The following is a 20,011-nucleotide window of genomic DNA, read 5'->3' as shown; positions in this document are numbered from 1 at the left end:
CATCTTGCTATTTGTTTCTATATTACTTATCTGTTCTTTGTTACACTTGCGCTCTTTTTTAAGCCTTTTTTGGGGGACGATACTTGAGTATTTCTTAAGATTCCATTTAATCTTCTTTGCTGGCTTATTATGTATAACTTTTTGTGCTTTTATAAAGTGGCTGCCTAGAGTTTGTAGTAAGTATATTGAACTTATCACAGTCTCTCTTCAAGTAATATTACAGCAGCTCACATGTACTATAAGAATCATACAACAGTATACTTCCATTCCTTCCCTTCTGGCCTTTGTGCTATTGCTATCATACATTTTATTCCTACCTATGTTATAAACCTTAGAAGACATTGTTATTATTTTTTAATTTTTAAATAATCATTTAAAGAGATTTAAATAATAAGGAAAAGGTCTTTTATGGTTATCCATAAAAGTTACTTTTCTAGAGCACTTCATTCTTGGTGTGGATCCAGATTTCCATCTGGTATCATTTTCCTTCTGCCCAAAGGATGCCCTTTAACATTTCTTATAATGTAGACCCGTGGATAATGAAATCTTTCACCTCTGTATGTCTATGCAAATCTGTACTTTCCCTTTATGTTTTTTTTTTTAAATTAATTAATTAATTTATTTATTTATTTTTGGCTGTGTTGGGTCTTCGCTTCTGTGCGAGGGCCTTCTCCAGTTGCGGCAAGTGGGAGCCACTCTTCATCGCGGTGCGCGGGCCTCTCACTATCGCGGCCTCTCTTGTTGCGGAGCACAGGCTCCAGACGCGCAGGCTCAGTAATTGTGGCTCACGGGCCCAGTTGCTCCGCGGCATGTGGGATCTTCCCGGTCCAGGGCTCGAACCCGTGTCCCCTGCATTGGCAGGCAGACCCCCAACCACTGCGCCACCAGGGAAGCCCTCCCTTTATGTTTTTATTTATTATTTTTTTAATAGTAATCTTTTATTTATTTATTTATTTATTTATTTATTTATTTATTTAATATTTATTTTTGGCTGTGTTGGGTCTTCATTTCTGTGCGAGGGCTTCCTCTAGTTGCGGCAAGCGGGGGCCACTCTTCATCACGGTGCGTGGGCCTCTTCTCTATTGTGGCCTCTCTTGTTGTGGAGCACAGGCTCCAGATGCGCAGGCTCAGTAGTTGCGGCTCACGGGCCTAGTTGCTCCGTGGCATGTGGGATCTTCCCAGACCAGGGCTCGAACCCGTGTCCCCTGCATTAGCAGGCAGATTCTCAACCACTGCGCCACCAGGGAAGCCCTTTGCCTTTATTTTTGAAAGATATTTTCACTGGGTATAAAATTCCAAGTTGAGAGATTTTTTTTTTCCTTTCTGTATTTTAAAGGTGGTGCTGTCCCGTCTTCCTGTGTTGTTTCTTATAAGAAGTTGGCTGTCATTCCTATATTAGTTCCTCTGTATGTAACATATCTTTATCTCCCGCCCCTGGATGCTTTTAAGATTTTCTATTTATCAATGGTTTAAGCAATTTGATTGTGATATAGTTTGGTGTGGTTTTTTCCCTCTAATTTCTTTTCCTCAGCGTTTGCTGAGCTTTTTGGATCTATAAGTTTATGGTTTTGGTCAATTTGGAAAATTTCAGCCACCATTTCAATGTTTCATTAAGTATTTTTCTGTTTCCCCTTCCTTTGGTTGCCACAGTCACATGTGTACTAAGTCACCTGAAGTTCTTCCGCACCTCACTGATGCTCTGTTTAGCTTTTTTTTCCAATCTTTTTCTCTCTGTGTTTTATTTTGGGTAGTTTTTATTGCCTGTGTCAATCTTTTCTTCTGTGACATGTAATCTGCTATTAATCTAATCCGGTGTATGTTTTTAAATCACATATAGTTTTTATCTCTAGAAGTTCATTTTCTACCTTCTATGTCACCACATGACACACTTAATCTTTCCTCTAGTTTCTTGGACATGTGAAATACAGTTACAATAATAATTTTAAAGACTTTGTCTACTAATTTCATCATCTTTGTCCTTTCCAGGTTGATCTGGAGAGATTGATTTTTCTCCTCATTATAGGTAGTATTTTCCCACTTCTTTGGCAAGCCTGATAATTTTTGACTGAATGCTAGACATTGTGGAATCCACACCTTGTTGGGAACTGGATACTTTTTGGATATTTTGTATTTCTAAGCTTAGTTCTGGGATGCAGTTAAATCACTTGGAGAGTTTAACCCTTTCAGGTCTTGCTTTTAAGCTTTGTTAGGTGGAATCAGAGCAATCTTTAACCTAGGGCTAATTTTCCGCCACTGAGGGGGGAAAAAACTCTTCTAAGTATTCATGAATTATGAGGTTTTTCCACTCTGGCTTGGGGAGACAAGAACCCTTTACTGGCCCTATGTGAGTACCGTAAAGTCGTCCCTTTATCTTCTTTGTCGTTATTTTCCTGGTCTCAGGTAGTTACTTCACATGCATAATTTGGTCAGTCTCAGCTGAAGACTTGAGGGGCACTCACTCCAGATCTCCAAAGCCCCCTCTCTATAGAGTCTTCTACCCTCCAGCACTCTGCCTTTCAAACTCTAGCTGTCTTGCTTTCCTGATTCCCACCTCTGTCTCTTCCACCAAGGAAGATGCCTCACTCTGCCTGGGTTTCCACTCCCTACAACCCAGCTCAGATATACAAGTCAATAAGCTGAGCCATCATAGGGTTTGCCTTGTTTGTTTGTCATCTTTCAAAGGTACAGTTTTTCATTGCCTGATGTTCAGTGTCTTGAAAACTGTTATTTCACATGCTTTGTTCAGCTTTTAAACTGACCGTCAGAATTGCCTGGGAGTGCTTTGAAAAATCCAGATTCCTGGGATCTGTCGTTGGCTAATTTGAGGCCACCTTTGGAGTAGATCTGGATATTACTGGGTGGCTGACATTGTTCCCTTTCTAGCTGGAACATCAGTATTTTCAGTAAATACATTGGAATCTCTGGTTAAAGGAGTTAGTCACTTCTGCTAAGAATCTGGGTGGAAAGATATTTATTTCGAGCAAATGGGTTTCCTAGAACTGGATGGAAAGTGTCTGGAGGAGTCCTTGGAAACCAGATGGGAATCTGGATTAAGCTGATGTGGCTTTGGTCTTGGCCTACAACTTGTGATTTTCTTTCTGATTTGTGACTTTGTAGCTCGTTTTTCTCCAGCCATTGGCTTATTGGACAGATAATGGGGCCAGAGACTCTGTGAAGGGCCAGTTCTTGGGTCCTGAACAGCCCCACTGTGGGGACTAAATCGGCCAGTTAGTTTCTCTGAAACTCAGCACCATTCCCTGCAATTCTGGTCTTGCAACACTTCGCTGTGAAGAGATTGTTGGAAAAGCGTCTACAAATACACTTGAATCTGTACTTGAAGCCACTTGTAGTCTACATGGATGGAAATATGGGGGTTAGTAAATGCATTCTGTATTTGCAAGATATTTCCTTCTCCTAGAAATCCTGGGAGATAAGACAGTTCTCGGTAAAGACATTTGGAGCACCACTGAACCCTCCAAAGAGTGTTGAGTATTATTTGGATTCTTATGATTATTCTTCTCAGTTTTGTCTTCCTTGCTGCCACCTCCCCGCCCTCTCAAGGGGAAAGAAAGGTCTCTGGTTGCATGGTGGGAAGGAACCTTGCATAATATATTTATGAAGGGCAACATTGACCTGGTAGAGGTGTAAGGATACTTTAATCATCACATCTTTATTGAGCCCCAGCTCTGTGCCAAGCATTAAGGGGGAAACAGTGACATAAGATCTGGGTACCGGTCTGAAGGAATTTACTTCTTGGCTGTAGAAGCAACACCTACAATTGTGAGAAAATTTGCATGAGACTGTTTGCCAATAAAAAAGGACAGAACGTAACCAGTAGCTTTGGACCAACAGATGCCACAGGAACCCAGAATAGGAGCAGGAGAGACCAGGTGTCAGCGTCTGGAGAAAATGACTGAGTTTCCATGAGGGTCATGTTCTTGAAGACAGCAACTGCATAATTCTCAGAAAGCTCTGGGGAAGAGGGGTAGAGCAGAGCCCAGGCAGTAGACGGTGTGGAGGGTGAGGACAAGGGGTCAGGCAGCCAGAGGAACAGAGCGCTAAGGGCAGCCAAAGCCACTGTGTCCAGTGCCAGAGGAGGGCCCAGGCAGCATTCCCAAATAACACCAGGGCAGAGAGTCAGTTGGCCAGAGATGCCAGTCTTGTTCTCCTCTATCACACTTTAGAATTGCCTCTGAATATTTACACACATAGCAACTTTAGTCATCACAGAAGCCTGTGGAAGAGGCAGGACACATAATTATTGCCATTTGACAGAGGAAGAAACTGAAGGTCGGAAAGGTTAAATGGATTTTGCATCATAACCTGAATAGGGAGAGAACCAAGACCAGAACCCACAGGTGCCCCGAATGTGTGACCTCCGTCTGACACCCTCTGCCTCCACGGTGACCCCGGCCGAGCGTAGAGTCACCTGCGCAGCTCAGGTCCCACAGGGATGATGTGACCCATATCTGGGACGAAGCCTTCGTCCAACTCCAGGCAAGATGAGGGTGGGGGAAGAGATTGGCTGTATCTTTCTGCACATCTGTCCATAAAGGAAGCAGAGAGGGTGCTTGGTGACATCCTTCAAGTCAAAGGAGAGAGAGGCCCGTGTTGGCTTGGGGAGGGGAGAGGAAGGGAGGGGAGGGGACGCATGGCAAGTCTGCTTTGTAAACCCATTAAGGAGGAAGAGCCAGGAGCCAAGCATCCAATTAACCTGACATCTCTTGCAGCCAAAATATCTGAGGATATAAGAAGAGAATTCAATATGTGGAGGCTTGGGGGAAAAGTGACTAATAGCTGGAAAACAGCCCCAGTTTATTTAAAAAACAGGTCAGGCGCAACAACTCCAGTAGATTCCTTCCCAGCAGTTCCAGATCTGGGAGACAGAGCAGGTGCCGTGTGGCTGCAACGCCGTCCTGATGTGAAGCAGGCATGGCCGTTGTGCCACAAGCAGACTGCCAGAGGGGCTGCCGGGAAGCGCCGGGACACCGTCCACGGCTGCCAAGGGCTGCCCTTGGAGTTGAGCCACACTGTGACCCTGGCCGTGACAGCAGGATAGGGACCGGCCCAGGCCACCCAGCCTGCAGGTGGCAGAGCCCTCACCCAATCCTGGTCCGTTTGCTGTGAGAGCCAAGGTGCTTTCCATAGCCCATGGCCGCCTCTCCTTCAGGTGACCTTGGCCCGGCTCTGACATTGTCCGGGAACCTCAGTAGCACCGAGGCAGGGGTAGGCTGGCCTCTGAGGGCTGCGCCAGGGGTCACAGAGGAATGCAGAAGGCAAGAAGCTGTCCCCAACCTTGCCTGGACCAGGGCTTCACAGGGAGCCCCGGGAGGGCTTGTTAAAGTACAGGCTGGGGCTTCCCTGGTGGCGCAGTGGTTGAGAATCCGCCTGCCAATGCAGGGGACACAGGTTCGAGCCCTGGTCTGCGAAGGTCCCACATGCCGCGGAGCAACTAGGCCCGTGAGCCACAACTACTGAGCCTGCGCGTCTGGAGCCTGTGCTCCGCAACAAGAGAGGCCGCGATAGTGAAGAGGCCCGTGCACCGTGATGAAGAGTGGCCCCCGCTTGCCGCAACTAGAGAAAGCCCTCGCACAGAAACGAAGACCCAACGTAGCAATCAATCAATCAATAAAATCTTAAAAAAAAAGTGCAGGCTGGCAGCCCTCACCCTCACAGGAACGGATTCTGCTGGTCTGGGGTGGGGCCTGACACCCACCCAAGGTGACTGACACAGACTGTAAGAGAGAAACGCTGCCCTCAGTCAGAGGCCTCAGACGGCTTCCCGCAGAACATTAATTTCTAGAGATGTTCATAGCTCTCTCAGGGAAAAAGAATGCCGCCGCTATTACATTGGTAGCACTAGACACCCTCATTCCCTCTGGGAGATTCACGATTCATTTTAGCAAATTAAAACCTTAAAAGGATTGCAATTAAGAAATCTTTTTATATTTTGTAGTATACACATATATCAAATCATTACACTGTGTGCCTTCAACTTACACAATGATATATGTCAATTTTATCTCAAGGAAGCTGGAAAAGAAAAGAAATCTCTTTCGCTTTTTTTTTTTTTTTTTGGCCCAAATTCACTTGACCACAGAACCCCTTGTTCCAGGAGTGTCTGTTCTGCGGGAAACAGTGTGGAAAAACGCAACTCCAGACAAGCCGTTCTCAGTCTCTGGGATGCAGCGGAATCACGTGTGCGGGCCTGTGTTGGAATAGATTGCTGGGCTCCACCCCAGAGAGTCTGATTTAGTGTTGCCAGCGAGGCCCGGGAACGTGCATTTCTTACAAGCCCCCAGGTCACGCTGATGCCAGCGGTGCGGGGACCACGAGCCACGGCACGAGGCCCCTCTGTGAGCCCAAGGGTGAGAGGAGGGAGGGTGAGACCTGAGGGTGCGTGGCAGGACCCGGGGGAGGAGGATTCCAGGGAGCACAGCCTTGGAAGGGGCTTGAGTCTGAAGGGATGAAAAAGCATGTGAGGGCGGGCTCTGCTGAGACGCCAGAGTTAGCATCAGGGACACAGTATAATAGAGAGATGCCAGCTGGTGACAGCAGCTGACGCTCTGTGACAGGCACCAGTGTCTGGCCTCACCGCAGGGGGCTCTAGAGAGAGTCTGTGCCTTTAAAAAGCCAACGCTAGAGGGGCGCATGAGGGTGACAGTTGACAAATGAGCAAGCCTGGGAGCGATGCACAGGGAGACAACTCCAGCTTGTAGGCCCAGCGGTGTCTAGACCCTTCTCCCCATCCCCGAGTCGTGCAGGCTTCTGAGCCCCAGGGGGAGGAGCGGTGAGCCAGGTCCTGGCATCTGCTCCAGCACCGTGCTTCCTCCTGGGGAGGCTGGCTGCAGGATTGCTTTGCTGAAACCCCCTCTCTCAGCCCAGGTGATAGGAAACACGGGTGCAAGGGAGTGGATGGGAGGGTGGAACCAGGCCCATCTCTGGCCAAAGGCAGGCATGAAAGCTTTGTATCTGTGGTGTGGTCATGGGGGACCGGAGAGTCCCAGGTGCCCGACACAGCCATGCCTGCCTCGCTGCTGCCCGACACCCACCCTTAAAATGTTCCCCCTTCAGCTGAGCTCTGGCCCCTACCTAGAGGCAGACAGATGGTGCTAGAAGATCTAGCTCCGGGTCACTACCGATCGCATGGACCACGGTCAAGATGGCAGTCTTGTGAGTAAACACAGGGGGAGAAAAGGGTGATCCCAGGCTGGGTGGGGAGACGATGAAAGCAGCTGGGAAGGAACATGCAGTGAGACCGGGGCCGGGAGCCCCCCTGCTCCCACACCCTCCTCTGCTCCCCCTGCACCACCACCCCTACCCCCTGCAGGCCCCTTTCTGTCCCTCTGTGGGACTGCAGCATGGCAGGCCGATGCTGAGGACAGACTAAGGTTAGAAAAAGCTGTCTTGACATTTGGAGACAGAGCAGGATTTGGCTCCTCCAGGGGCGCCTTTTGTTCTCGGGAAAATCATTTGTACAGCTTGGGCCAGTGCCAGTGACAGCCATTTATAGCCCAATGGGCTTGGGGTGGCTTCGGCTGCCTGGTGCAGAAAGCGCTGGCTGCTCTCCACCCCCGGCCGTCTGCCTTCGCCTCGGGTCTCCCCCACTCCCCTCCCTCCTTAAAGCCTCTCCTTCCTCGCCCCATCCCCTCCCCTATTTTCTTAGAGGTCCCAGTTCTAGATTTGCGCACGTGACCCCAGACACCTTCCCTTCCTCACGTGGACCTCAGCTTCTCCTACAAACTGGAGCCCACTGTCCACTCCCTTTGGAACTCAGTCACCTTGGCGAGGTGCCTACCTGTGCCAACCTCCACCGAGGCATTGTCCTCTGTTTCCACATTGCCTTTGACCTTCATTCTCCCCTCCCAGGGCTGGGCTTCCTGCCTGGGCTTGCTTTGCCACCCACTTCTGAGTACAGGGCCTGGCTCCCAGCAGGAGCTGTCAAGCTTGGTGGGACTGAACTGGCCCAACCACGGTATCAGGGTCAAGAGCACAGCTTTGCTGTCAGACAGATAATAAATGGTTCACATCTTGGCTCTGTTACTTGCTAGCTTTGGGCTTAGCAATTGACTGAATTTTTGAGCTTCAGTTTCTCTGCCTGTAAATTTCAGTACCTCACTTATTATTAGGCTTTTATGAGATAATATTTGTTAAGTGTTTAGCACAGTGCCTGGCACTCAGGGGGCCCTCAGTCACTGTTAGGGATCATCACCATCACCACCACCATCATCACCACCACCATCATCACCACCACCATCATCACCATCACCATCACCACCACCACCACCACCATCATCACCATCATCACCACCACCACCACCACCATCATCACCATCATCACCACCACCACCACCACCATCATCACCACCATCATCACCACCACCATCATCACCACCACCATCATCACCATCACCATCATCACCACCACCATCATCACCATCACCATCATCACCATCACCATCACCACCACCACCACCACCATCATCACCATCATCACCACCATCATCACCACCACCATCATCACCATCACCATCATCACCACCACCATCATCACCATCACCATCATCACCACCACCATCATCACCACCACCATCATCACCATCACCATCACCACCACCACCACCACCATCATCACCATCATCAACACCACCACCACCACCATCATCACCATCATCACCACCATCATCACCACCACCATCATCACCATCACCATCATCACCACCATCATCACCACCACCATCATCACCATCACCATCATCACCACCACCATCATCACCATCACCATCATCACCACCACCATCATCACCACCACCATCATCACCATCACCATCACCACCACCACCACCACCATCATCACCATCATCACCACCACCACCACCACCATCATCACCATCATCACCACCACCACCACCACCATCATCACCACCATCATCACCACCACCATCATCACCACCACCATCATCACCATCACCATCATCACCACCACCATCATCACCACCACCATCATCACCATCACCATCACCACCACCACCACCACCATCATCACCATCATCAACACCACCACCACCACCATCATCACCATCATCACCACCATCATCACCACCACCATCATCACCATCACCATCATCACCACCATCATCATCACCATTATCATCATCATCATCATCATCATCATCATCGTTATCATCTACCCTCATTTTTAGGTGCAAGTGGGGTTAGGTAAAAAAATTCTGTCCCTGAATCCCCAGCCCTGCCCATGGAAATCCCCCCCACCCTTGGAGGACCAGCTGGACACCTCTTCGGCAGCGAGCCATCCTCCAGTCTCCAGCTTTGGTGTTTCCATAGCCTTTTATCTTATCTCAGCATTTAGGAGCCTGGGCCTGTTCTCTGCAGTGGGATGGGGTGGACCAGGGAGATCGCAGGTGAAGTACTGGGGAGAAACACTGTGCTGAAGATGCCCTGGGAAAGGCCAGGCCTGGGGGCAGGACACAGCATCTGAAGAGTCCCGATCAGCAGTTGGTACTAAGAATAGAAGACAAAGTCACAAATCCTCTCAGTGGAAGGTGACCCTGAGCAGACTGGGAGCAGGCAGCAGCGGGAGGTTTTCCACCTGAGCGGCGCCCTGAGCCCTGGGCCCTGGGGAGGGAGGGGGAGAGCAGGGCAGGGCGGGCCAAGGCTGGAGGCCACCATGTGGATATGCTACCAGAACCTGACAAAGAGTCTCAGGGGACCCCGTGGAAGGGACCTTGGACTCAGAGTTGAATGGAGCTCAGGGGTGCAGGAGGCCCCTGTGACCTTGACCATGCAACAGCCTGGTCCAGCTGGGACTTTTTCTCTCTCTCATGTATTTAAATGGAGTCGAGATTGGGGTGAGCTTCATGCACAGAGCCTCCTCCAGCTTTAGAGGCGACTGCACAACTTCCTGAACACAGCATCCTCTGGACACGTGAGGCTAGACAGAGGTTGGCTTTGTTTTAGTGCCCTTGTCTGGTCTCTGGGTCACACATCTTCAGAGGCGGGGCAGTCACAGAACTGGAGGCATGAGGACACGTCCTCCCAAGCCTCTCCCCCCGGGTCCCCTGGTGCCGCCAAGGTCCTCCGAGAAGGATGCTTCCTGCTTCTCTCCCTGCCCCATCCTCACTCCCTCTAACCCCTCCCTGGCGGTCTCTCCCAAGTGAACCCCTCAGCTCTGCTCTGTAGATGGTTTCCAAATCCAGAGAGCCAGCCTCAGTTTCCCATCCGAGGTCTGGGATCACATTTCCAAATTTCTACTTTTGGCTGTTTACAAATGTAGTACTTGTTAGTGGCATACATTTAAAAAAATATATATATATATATATATAACAAGCACAAGGAAGGAAAGCATGCACTGTTCACAGCCCGTGAACAAGCACCGTGACTATTGCGGCCGATCCCAGTGCCTTCCCCTCCTCAGTCACAGGCATGAAAACGTTTTAATTCTAAAAATGCGATCACCCTGTCTACTCATCTCCCACTGGTTCTCCTCAACCCACAGTTTGTCACGATCGCGTTTCTGTCATTAAACACTCTTCTGCGACATTTGAAGTGGCTGTGTAGCCTCCAGTGTGGACGCACCATAGTTTGTACAATCGGTTCTGTTTCAAGGAACCCCCAGGTTGACTCTTTATTTTCTGCCATGACAAATAGTGTCGTCACAAAATTCTTACAGCTACGTGCTCAAGATTATCCACGATTATCCTTTCTTTAGGATAAATTCCCAAAAATGGAATGGCTGGGTTAAAGATTTGTGCTTTTCAGGGCATTTTGTCAAATTAGTTTCCCAAAAGTCTCACTAAAGGTATATGCAAGCACCTATTTTTCTGCAACCATTACAAATGCAGTTTCAGTCTTTTTGGAAGGGGGAGGTTTGAGCTTATTTGGTATTTAAAAGTTATAACTTTTTGTGTTCACTTGAAGTTACCCGATTTCTAGAGAGGTTAATATTTTTGCAGCACGTCAATTTGCCGTTTGTGTTTAGCCTCATGTGAATCGACTGTAAGATCCTCTGTCCAATGTTAAATTGGAGATGTTCCTCTCGTTCTGGCTGGCTTGTCAGGGCTCTCTCCATATTAAGGTTATTAACCTTTGTCTGCCATGTATGTTAGAGACGTGCTTCTCAGTTTACCATTGACCTTTCGGCTGTGTTTATGGTATTTACCGGCTGGGACGGCATCACTGCCTGCCTGCCAGACATCTTTCCTTATATGATGCAATGACATGTCCAACTTCTCAGAGCCAAATCGAAGTTCATTATTTCCCCCCGCCCCACACGGCTCTTCCTGCTGACTCACTCATTTCTGTTAATGTCACCACCACTTTCCTAGTCACCCAGGCTTGAAATGTTGAAGTCATCTCTGATTCCAGCTTCTCTCTTCTCCTCTCCGTTCTGCCAGTTGCCAACTACTGTGGGTTCTATTTCTGCTATTTCTCTTGCAGGCAGCCCTTCTGACACCACAGCGGCTCGTTATCTCTTGACTGGACTTTGGAACCAGCCTCAGAGGTCATACCTTGCCTCCCCAGCCCGAGTGGCCCCCTCTTCCTTCCCCCTTGCCCCTCCTGCAGGCTGCTAGCGCGTCAGTTTTCCCCAACTAGAGCTCAAACCTAGAACCCCCTGGTTACAAACTGCCAACAGCTCCCCGTCGTCTCGTATTAAAATACAACCTCTTAGCCTGGCTGTAATCTCTGCGAGCCAAATCTCCCACTATCCGGGCCAGGTTCCCCAGACACACTCACTGCTGTTCCACGCTTTTCCTGGTTGCTGAAGCCACACCCTCCAAGAACTCCCTCCCACTGTCGCCCCCCACCCCACCAAAATCTGCGGAGAAAGCTCCCAGCGATCCCGGGCCTCTCTGACTCTCTCACTGAAGTGACTTCTCTCTCCTTTGAACCCCCAGAGCAATCTGCTTGACCTTCTCTTGTAAAACAAATCTTTCTCCATCATCCAGTGGAGGCTCAGGGGTCTTCTGCTTCCACTAGACAGCGTCCTTTGAGGGCACGGTTCCCGCACGTCTGTTTCTTCCACGGGACCATACAGCACTCACAGCCGCCGACGTTCAGTGGGTGTTTGTGGAATAAAAAGCACCAGCCCGGGTGGTGATGCCTGGAGATCATGCTCCACTGCTGTTCCCCACCCCAGGCCCGGCCTCCTGGGACAGGGCACCCCGTTAGCCGATGGGCAGAGCGCAAGTCCCCTCTGCAGGAGGCCGAACTGGGCTGATAGTCTCCGGCCCCAGGGCCTGGGTCACAGTCACCTCTTTGTCCCCATGACCGGTGGTTATTGAGGTGAACGGACCCTGAATCCATCCATCCTTTGCCTCGTGATGCAATGCGTGATGCGTGATGCATGGTGTGTGGTGCGTGGTGGGCACTTTGTAAGTTGGCACCGGCGAAAGAATCTCAGGGGACCCCGTGAAAGGGACCTTGAACTCAGAGTTGAATGGAGCTCAGGGGTGCAGGAGGCCCCTGTGACCTTGACCATGCAAGAGCCTGGTCCAGCTGGGACTTTCTCTCTCCTTAATATATTTAAATGGAGTCATGATTGGGGTGAGCTTCATGCACAGAGCCTCCTCCAGCTTTAAAGGTGACTGCAGCCAGCACGGGAGTGTGCAATTGACAGTCTATTTTTAGCCTCCTGGAGACCGTGACCAACATCCCAAGTGGAGGGTGGGCACACCTGCTGCATTCTAATGAGGCAGCCCGTTGCCTCTGCTGCCAGACAGCCCGGGATCGTGCCGACCTGAAACCTGATGTTGCTAAACTGGGAAGTCTGCCTATTTCCCAGAGGCTGTAGCCTAGATACACCAGGAAAACAGGACCATCACCCCACCCTCCCCAGCTCGCTCCCCTCCAGCCTGGGACTCTGGGCAGTCTTGGGGCTGTGCCCGAAGCACGATGGAGGGGATGGACTCAGATTTCTTGATCTTGCTCTAGGACCTCCTTGTTTCCCTTGTTAGAAAGGAGATAGTAAGTCTGCATTGACCCAGCTTACAGATGAGAAAACTGAGGCATAGAATAGGGAGATGTTAATGTACTCTGAGTACTGCTGCTACTAGTAATGAGAATAACAGTAATAGAGCACTTACTATATGCCAGAAACTGTTCTAAACTCTTTACAAATATTAACTCATCACTGAAAATAGATTTTTCAGGATTCTGCCCCTTTTGAGGCCTTTGCTGAGCCGTGCACATCTGGATTCCCTGCACTTCAGGGAAAGGTGTTTCTTCTCCTGGCAGAATGATGCTTCTGCAGTGAACTCTGAACCTCTGGGCTTCCATCTCCTCCTCTGTCCTCCCGTTAGCCCGTGGAGGACGAAGGGCTGGTCAGTGCCGGGCAGCAGCTGTGGGGTGTGGAGCTGAGCTGGCTGTCAGGGTCCGGGAACCCAGGAAAGGGCAGTGCGCTGGCAGGAGGCTGGCTATCGGTGTGGGCGCTTGCATTTCAGAGGAAACTTCCGCTGAAGTTCAGAGTAAAACTGTGAGTCAGAAACTGGGGGTGGGTGGAGCGGCAAGACAACAGGTGTGAGAAACCAGGACCTAAGAGACCTGCATTTTGGGGGCCAGGTGCTGCTTGCGGGGTGGAGAGAAGTCCAGGGGCTTGATCTGCCTAAGGACGCAGGTGGGACTCATTTTAAGAACTCAAACTCGCGATGCGCTGGGCCCTTCTCTAAGCACTTTCCAGATACCAACTTGTCTAATCCTCAGGATGACTCTAGGACATGCGGACCATTTTATTCCCATTTTAGAGTTGGGGAAACTGAGGCACCAAGAGATGAATAACTCTGTCCAAGGTTGTGTAGCTGCGAGTGGCAGGGCTGGGATTCACGTTTCGGGGGGCTGGCTCTGGAATCCATACTCCAGCCACTCTGCTCTGGGATGCTATGTGATGCCATTACATCTTTCCCTTTATTCGCCTCTAAGGGATGGTATTATTGTCCCCATTTAACAGATAGGCAAACTGAGGCCCAGATCGGCTCAGGTCACCCACTAGTAGAAGATGGAACTGGGTTAAATTCAGGTTGGTTGGGCTCCTGGGTAGCACACCACCATCCCACACAGCACAGCCAACAGCTTGGGGACACCATCGCCCCTTCGCTGTGACTGCTGTAGCTGATTGGAGCCGGCTTGGGGCGGGGCGGGAGGGGGAAGGAGGGAGGGCGGAGTCTCAGAGGGCAGGACCTCATGGGTGCTGTTCACACCTGCCCCTTCTCTTCCCCGCAGGTGAGCAGCCCACCCTCTCAGCCCCCGCAGCCCGTCGTCCCAGCCAAGCCTGTGCAGTGTGTCCACCATGTGTCCACTCAGCCCAGCTGCCCGGGACGGGGCAAGATGTCCAAGCTGCTGAACCCGGAGGAGATGACCTCGCGGGACTATTACTTCGACTCCTACGCCCACTTTGGGATCCACGAGGTAAAGCATCCTGAGTTGGTGGCCGAGCGGGGCAACCTCGGTTCTGCTGTGGCCGTGCTGTTTCCTTGGACAGCATCATGTGTGCAGCTCTCTGCTGTCAGTAAGGGAGTTCTCCCCGTCGCTCGAGAGCCCTGGCCCTGTCTCCATCCCAGGGGACCCACAGGCGGGGGGTCAGGGCCAGGCCTGGAGCAGGTGAGCAAGTGAAAACATATGTGTGGCTGTTCCTCAGCCGAGAGCAAGTGGTGCTCCCGTGGTCCTTGTTTTACGGTCCAGCACCCTCGCCTCTTCCTGACCCTGAGCCTGGGAGGTCCAGGAGGACTGGACGTCCTTGGTCCTTGCTACAGGAGCTCGAGTGCTTTGCAGCTAGCGTCCCAAGGCCACAAGGACCTTCTGGCTTCATGATGTCCAGTCCTCAGTCAGGCACGAGCCCTCAGGTTCATCCTGGACCAATGAGCAGTTCCAGGGAAGAATCAGCAGGCTTCCTTGGAAACCTGGCTTTGTCTGACACCCTGATTGATTCTCAGGAAATTCTTATGTCTAAATGCTGTCTTCTTCCGTAGCAGGGAAGATTGATGTTAGCTGTAGAACAGAACAGAGCTTCCCAACTAGAGGCTTCCTGGCTGCAGCGGGGACCACAACAGTATTTTTACCTCCCTCCCCACCATCTCCAGCACTTTCTCACCCCAAATAAACAACTGACATGAGCCGAGTGCTTGCTCAGGGCCGGCCACTCTTCTGAGTACATTATACGTGTCATTTCATTGAATTCCCAACAACTCTTACGAAGAAGGTATTTCTATTATCCCATTACAGTGTGAAGACGTATCGAGAAAGGAACAAAGGCTTGCTTGCTATGCAAATGCTTTTTGAAAATAAGTCTCAAAGCTCCCCTTTCAATTAGATGCTTCTGTAAACCCTTCCTGTATCCAAACAGTGATGCTGCGTTGCCAGAAGCGTGTTTAACAAGTAATAGGCGACATGTTTTTGAGTGCCTGCCCCACACTGGGTATTGCTCCCAGCATTTTATGTTACTGGCTCATTTATTCCTGAGGTCAACCCTGTGAGGTTGGTATTATTATTATTTGTCCCCATTTCACAGATGAGGATATAAGACCTTAAGAATCTTATCAACCTTCCTTCATCTTTGCTGGTTCCTTTCCGTGCAAGGTCACGAGCTGATAACACGCAGAGCTAGAAATGAAACCTTCACATTTGGGGGGCCCGGGGCTTCATTTCCTAATTTCCAGGCCATACAGCCTTTCTTTCTTTCTGGAAACTTTGGCTTTGTTCCTGCTGGTCCTTTTGCAATTTCCCGTGGAGGTAGAGGGTGGAGGGGTTTGGCCCCTGAGGACTGCTCTCCCCATCAGAGCATTAATTAGGCCTGGGGCCTGCAGGGGAGGGGCTGGGCCCTGGGTTTAGTTCTGGGGGCCTGGCCCAGGGGGGCCTGGGCAGCTGAGCCTGCAGCTTTTGGTGGGTCCCACTGGGGTGGGGTCGCGATGGTGCACGGAGTCCGGTCCTAGGCCTGAGAGGTGAGAAGGTCTGGGGGGCAGGAAGGATGCTTTCAAGAGCTTCCCTCCTCAAGACCCTGCCTCTAATTAAAGGACAGTCCTGTGTCCTTGGGCACCTGTCTCAGAGCAGATTGCTGGGAAGAGACAGCAGTTCCAGGGATCCTAAAATGCCCCCCTTGGGCCTGCCTGGACCCCCATTAGGGACCAGCCGAAGGCGGCATGCCCCTCCCATCCGCCCTCCCGTCCTCAGGCCCCAGCCCCGCAGAGCCTCCTCCAATTGATTCCCCCCGCCCCTCCCTGCAACACACGTAGGCACCTGGGATGTGCTCTCCGGTGCCGTTGTATCTCTGTGATTCCTTCAGGATGGGGTTCCCCGGCACTCCGCACATTGTCTGATTTGTCTCGGTTTGATGAAACAGCGGCTAATCTCATCACTCAGGCGCCGCCTGGTCCCCACGAAGGCCGGGCATCCGGAGCGTCTGATCTCCACTGGGAGAAGACACCCAGGGTCACCAGGTACATATAGTATGTACCAGGCTCCCTCCATTTCATGTATTGCTAGAAGAATCAGACCTGTTCCTGCACATATACAAACACAGTGCAGACTGAGCTAATGAACTTGGAGTAAAGGATCTGCAGGTCACCATCTCATTTCTCTCCTTAGTAACCTGTCCTAGAATAGTTTTAGCAGCCCTTCGCAGTGGGAAGTGCTTCCGGTCACCCAGGTTAAATCCTTCTTGCTGCTGCTGGGGGCCAGGTCTAGATCCTGGCTCCTGGGGAAATGCATAGGTCTTTCACGCTGGGGCAGCTTAGCTGGCCTCCCTTCATCCCTGAGCTTCCCCTCCGGCCTGTTTGGTCTCCATGATCATCTGCTGTAAAAGGAAGTGAGGGCAAGTAGATGGCCTCCTACCGTCGTTGTCTGCAGACAGGGCCTGTTCATTTCTCGTTGTCAAACACAAGGGATCTCCTTTCCATGCCAGACGGCTCGTGGCAATGCCTTTGCCTCCTCAGTCTGGACAAGACCCACGTCTCACCATCCCATCCGGAGCCGAGCTGGCCATTTGGCAGCCTTTTCCCGTCATTAACAAGATGCTCACACGGGCGGGCAGTGGCACTGCCAGCTCGCTGATTAATAGTGATCAGTGAGTGTTTGGGAAACATGGTGCAGGCTGGATAGGGGTGGTTCAGTCTATAAATACAAACAAGAAGCGCCAAGTGGCAGAGGGACGCTACTGGGAGCTGGAGAGCACAGCAGGAGGTGCTTCTGGACACTTTTCTTCTTGCATCCCATGGCCTCTCCTGAGATGACTCCGTGCTCAGCCTCCGGAGGTCAGGGGCCAGGGAGAGCAGGCCTGTGCATTCCGGACCAGGGCCTCTGTGAAAAGAAAGGAGTCCTGAACAGGAGCAGATGTGACAGATGTGTCCTTGTGCACAGAGGGGAGGGGCCCAGCCCCATGACCTCTGAGATCCTAGCTCTGAATTCTCAGCATCTTTAACAGTCAGCCTTGGGCATGGGGCCTCAGCTGCCAGAAGAATCAACCCCAGTGGGGCCCTGTACCCAGCCCCCCAGCCCTGGGCGCTGAGCCCACTCCTGGCCAGCTCTCTTCTTTTCACAATCTTACTGCAGGGTTTTTTGAAATAGATTCTTCAGGGCCTCATTTCCCAGCAATTAGTCAATGTGCTGCCATGTGTTCAGTGGGAAGGAGATAAAGTCACCCACAGCTGGGGGTGGGAATTGTTTTCACTGAAGAGTGGCATGCTCCTGGCTGAATGTCTGGAGACGTCTTTGGGCTGTTCTCCTTCAGGGGTGATTAAAGCAGGGGTATGGGAAGGGTGGGGAGAGACAGCTGTTTCTTTGAACAGGGTGAGTAGGGGAACTTACAACTTCTCCCCCGCCCCCAGAACTTGTGCTTTCGGAATGAACTCCTGTGGTCTGGAGCCTTAAGGAAGGGAAAGGGGGTGCCGAAGAAGTGATGAAAGACAATGAATTAAAGGGGGGCCCTTGGGGGGATCCCTTTTAGCAACAACAGGACCTGCAGAGATACTGGGCCAACCTAATTCCATCAGGAAAGGCAGTGAGAACTTTGAACTATGAGTATGATTGAGAGATTTCTGAACCTTTGTCATTATTCTGCCTCCGTTCCTTACTCACCCTCAACAATTCCTTCACAGAGATGAAAAGGTCACAGTTTTCACAAAGAGCAAGAGCTAGCACTTTGGCAACATTAACTCTGCCTATTTAGTCATGACAACAGCCCTACGCAATAGCGGCTATTTTTACCCCATTCTCCAGGTGAGGAGATTGAGACATGGAATGCTGAATGATGTTCTGGGCTGGCCGGAGAGCTCAGAAACTTCGGAGCTATGATTCGTGTGCAGGAGTTGGGCTCCGTCCTTATAGAGCACCAATTTCACACCGTGCCCCGTGCCTGGTTCTAGGAATACCGTCTTACAGTCTGTGGTCTCACAGTTCTGAGGCCTTGTCCTTTTGATGTTGAGAGGTCTTGCAGTGTTTCGTTCCAGAGAGCTTCTGGAGAGAGGCTTGAGCTCACTTTCGAAGTAGTTAAGAATCAGACATGAACTCAATTTAACCAAACCCTCACCTTATTCAGTTTCTAATATGACCAAAGATATAAGCCTTGGGGCAACACAGGAGGTAGTGCTGGGCTGAAAAGCAAACACAAATGTTTTTAGCCCCTGTGGGGCCCCAGGCCCTGTTACAGGAATTAAAGTCCCGCATCCCAATCCTACTCAACTCCTAAATCTGCTCAACCCCCGATTGGATTGAACTGACCAGCCCATCATTCTAGCTGCCTAACAAAAGAAAGGCTATTCCCTCCTGGAAAAACAACAATAACAAACTAACTTCAGCTACTATTGATCCTTAGACACCATCTATGGCATAAAATAAAAATGATTAGACCTGTGAAGAAACAAGAGAATTTGGTTCATAGTCAAGAGAAGAATCATCAATAGAAACAGATCTATAGACAGCCCAGCTGTTGGAATGATTAAATAAAAATTTGTAAATAACTATAATAAATACGATTTTAAAAAATTTCCAGGAGGAGATGGATACATTAGGTGAAATTGAAATCCTACAACCGAAAAATACAATAGCTAAACCAAATATTCGCTGGATGGGATTAATAACAGATAGGATACATAAAAGAAAATATCTATGACCACGAGGACAGGGAAAGAGAAATCATTGAAACTGAAGAACAGAGAGAAAAAAATTGACAAGTGAACAGAGCCTCAGTGACTTTTGGGACAGAATTAAGTGGTAAAACATGTGAGTAATTGGAATTCCAGAGGAGAAGAGAAAGAATGGGACAGAAAAAAATGTTTGAAGAAATATAGATGGATAAATGTCTAAAATTGATTTTAAAAAAACCCCAAAAACAAACCCCCCAGCAACTCTCTGGATTGATTTGCTCAAACAATGAATCCACATCTGAAACAACCTCTGCAACTGTAGTCACCACCTGATTACATTTATGATGATCCGTAGCCATTCTCCAAGCTCCAGCTCTCTTCTGCACAGGCCAAATCGGCAAATTGGATGCAGATGTGGGTTTCCTGGAATTAGTCTCCTGGATTAATGGATCTCATGGAGCTAGTGTTCCAATAGTTCAGAGCCAGTGTCCAGTAATCCTCAAAAATCTGTTTATTTTCCTTTCTCCAATGCACACATGCTGGTAAATGCCTGCAGGTCATCTTGGAGAAGACTTGGAGGAAGATTAACAGTACACATTTCTGTCAACATAACAGGGTTTCTCCTCATGTGACATGGCCTCCCCTTCATTTAAGGGCTCCTTCGTCTGTAAATTGGCTTAAGTCTGGGAATCCACTGAGGGGCCATGACTCCCTCTTTTGGTGATTCAAGCGTGACTTCCATTCACGAGACCTATAACTTTTCTGCTTAAGCAGATCAAGTAAGAATTTAGTGTGTTTTCCACTGTTTATTTTCTAGAGGTACTTTAATGAACTGGCCATAGGTCTTGGTGAGCCAGATTATCCTGAATACTGCTTTGGCTCTCCTATCCTTTACAGTAACCATGCCCACCTCATCTTTGGCG

General features: G+C 50.1%; 1 protein-coding gene across 1 annotated transcript in view; it reads left to right on the top strand.

Annotated features, from left to right (window-relative positions):
- Window positions 1-20,011, top strand: part of PRMT8 (protein arginine methyltransferase 8) — an 86,894-nt gene that overhangs the window by 21,085 nt on the left and 45,798 nt on the right. The window contains exon 3 of the mRNA XM_057557709.1: window positions 14,236-14,421. Within this exon, the coding sequence (XP_057413692.1) occupies window positions 14,236-14,421 (186 nt within the window). The remainder of the gene's footprint in view (window positions 1-14,235; window positions 14,422-20,011) is intronic.

This window comes from Balaenoptera acutorostrata, chromosome 11, assembly GCF_949987535.1.
Source record: "Balaenoptera acutorostrata chromosome 11, mBalAcu1.1, whole genome shotgun sequence".
Classification (NCBI taxonomy): domain Eukaryota; kingdom Metazoa; phylum Chordata; class Mammalia; order Artiodactyla; family Balaenopteridae; genus Balaenoptera; species Balaenoptera acutorostrata.
The sequence above is the reverse complement of the archived record's forward strand: the minus strand, read 5'-3'. Positions and strand labels throughout refer to the sequence as shown.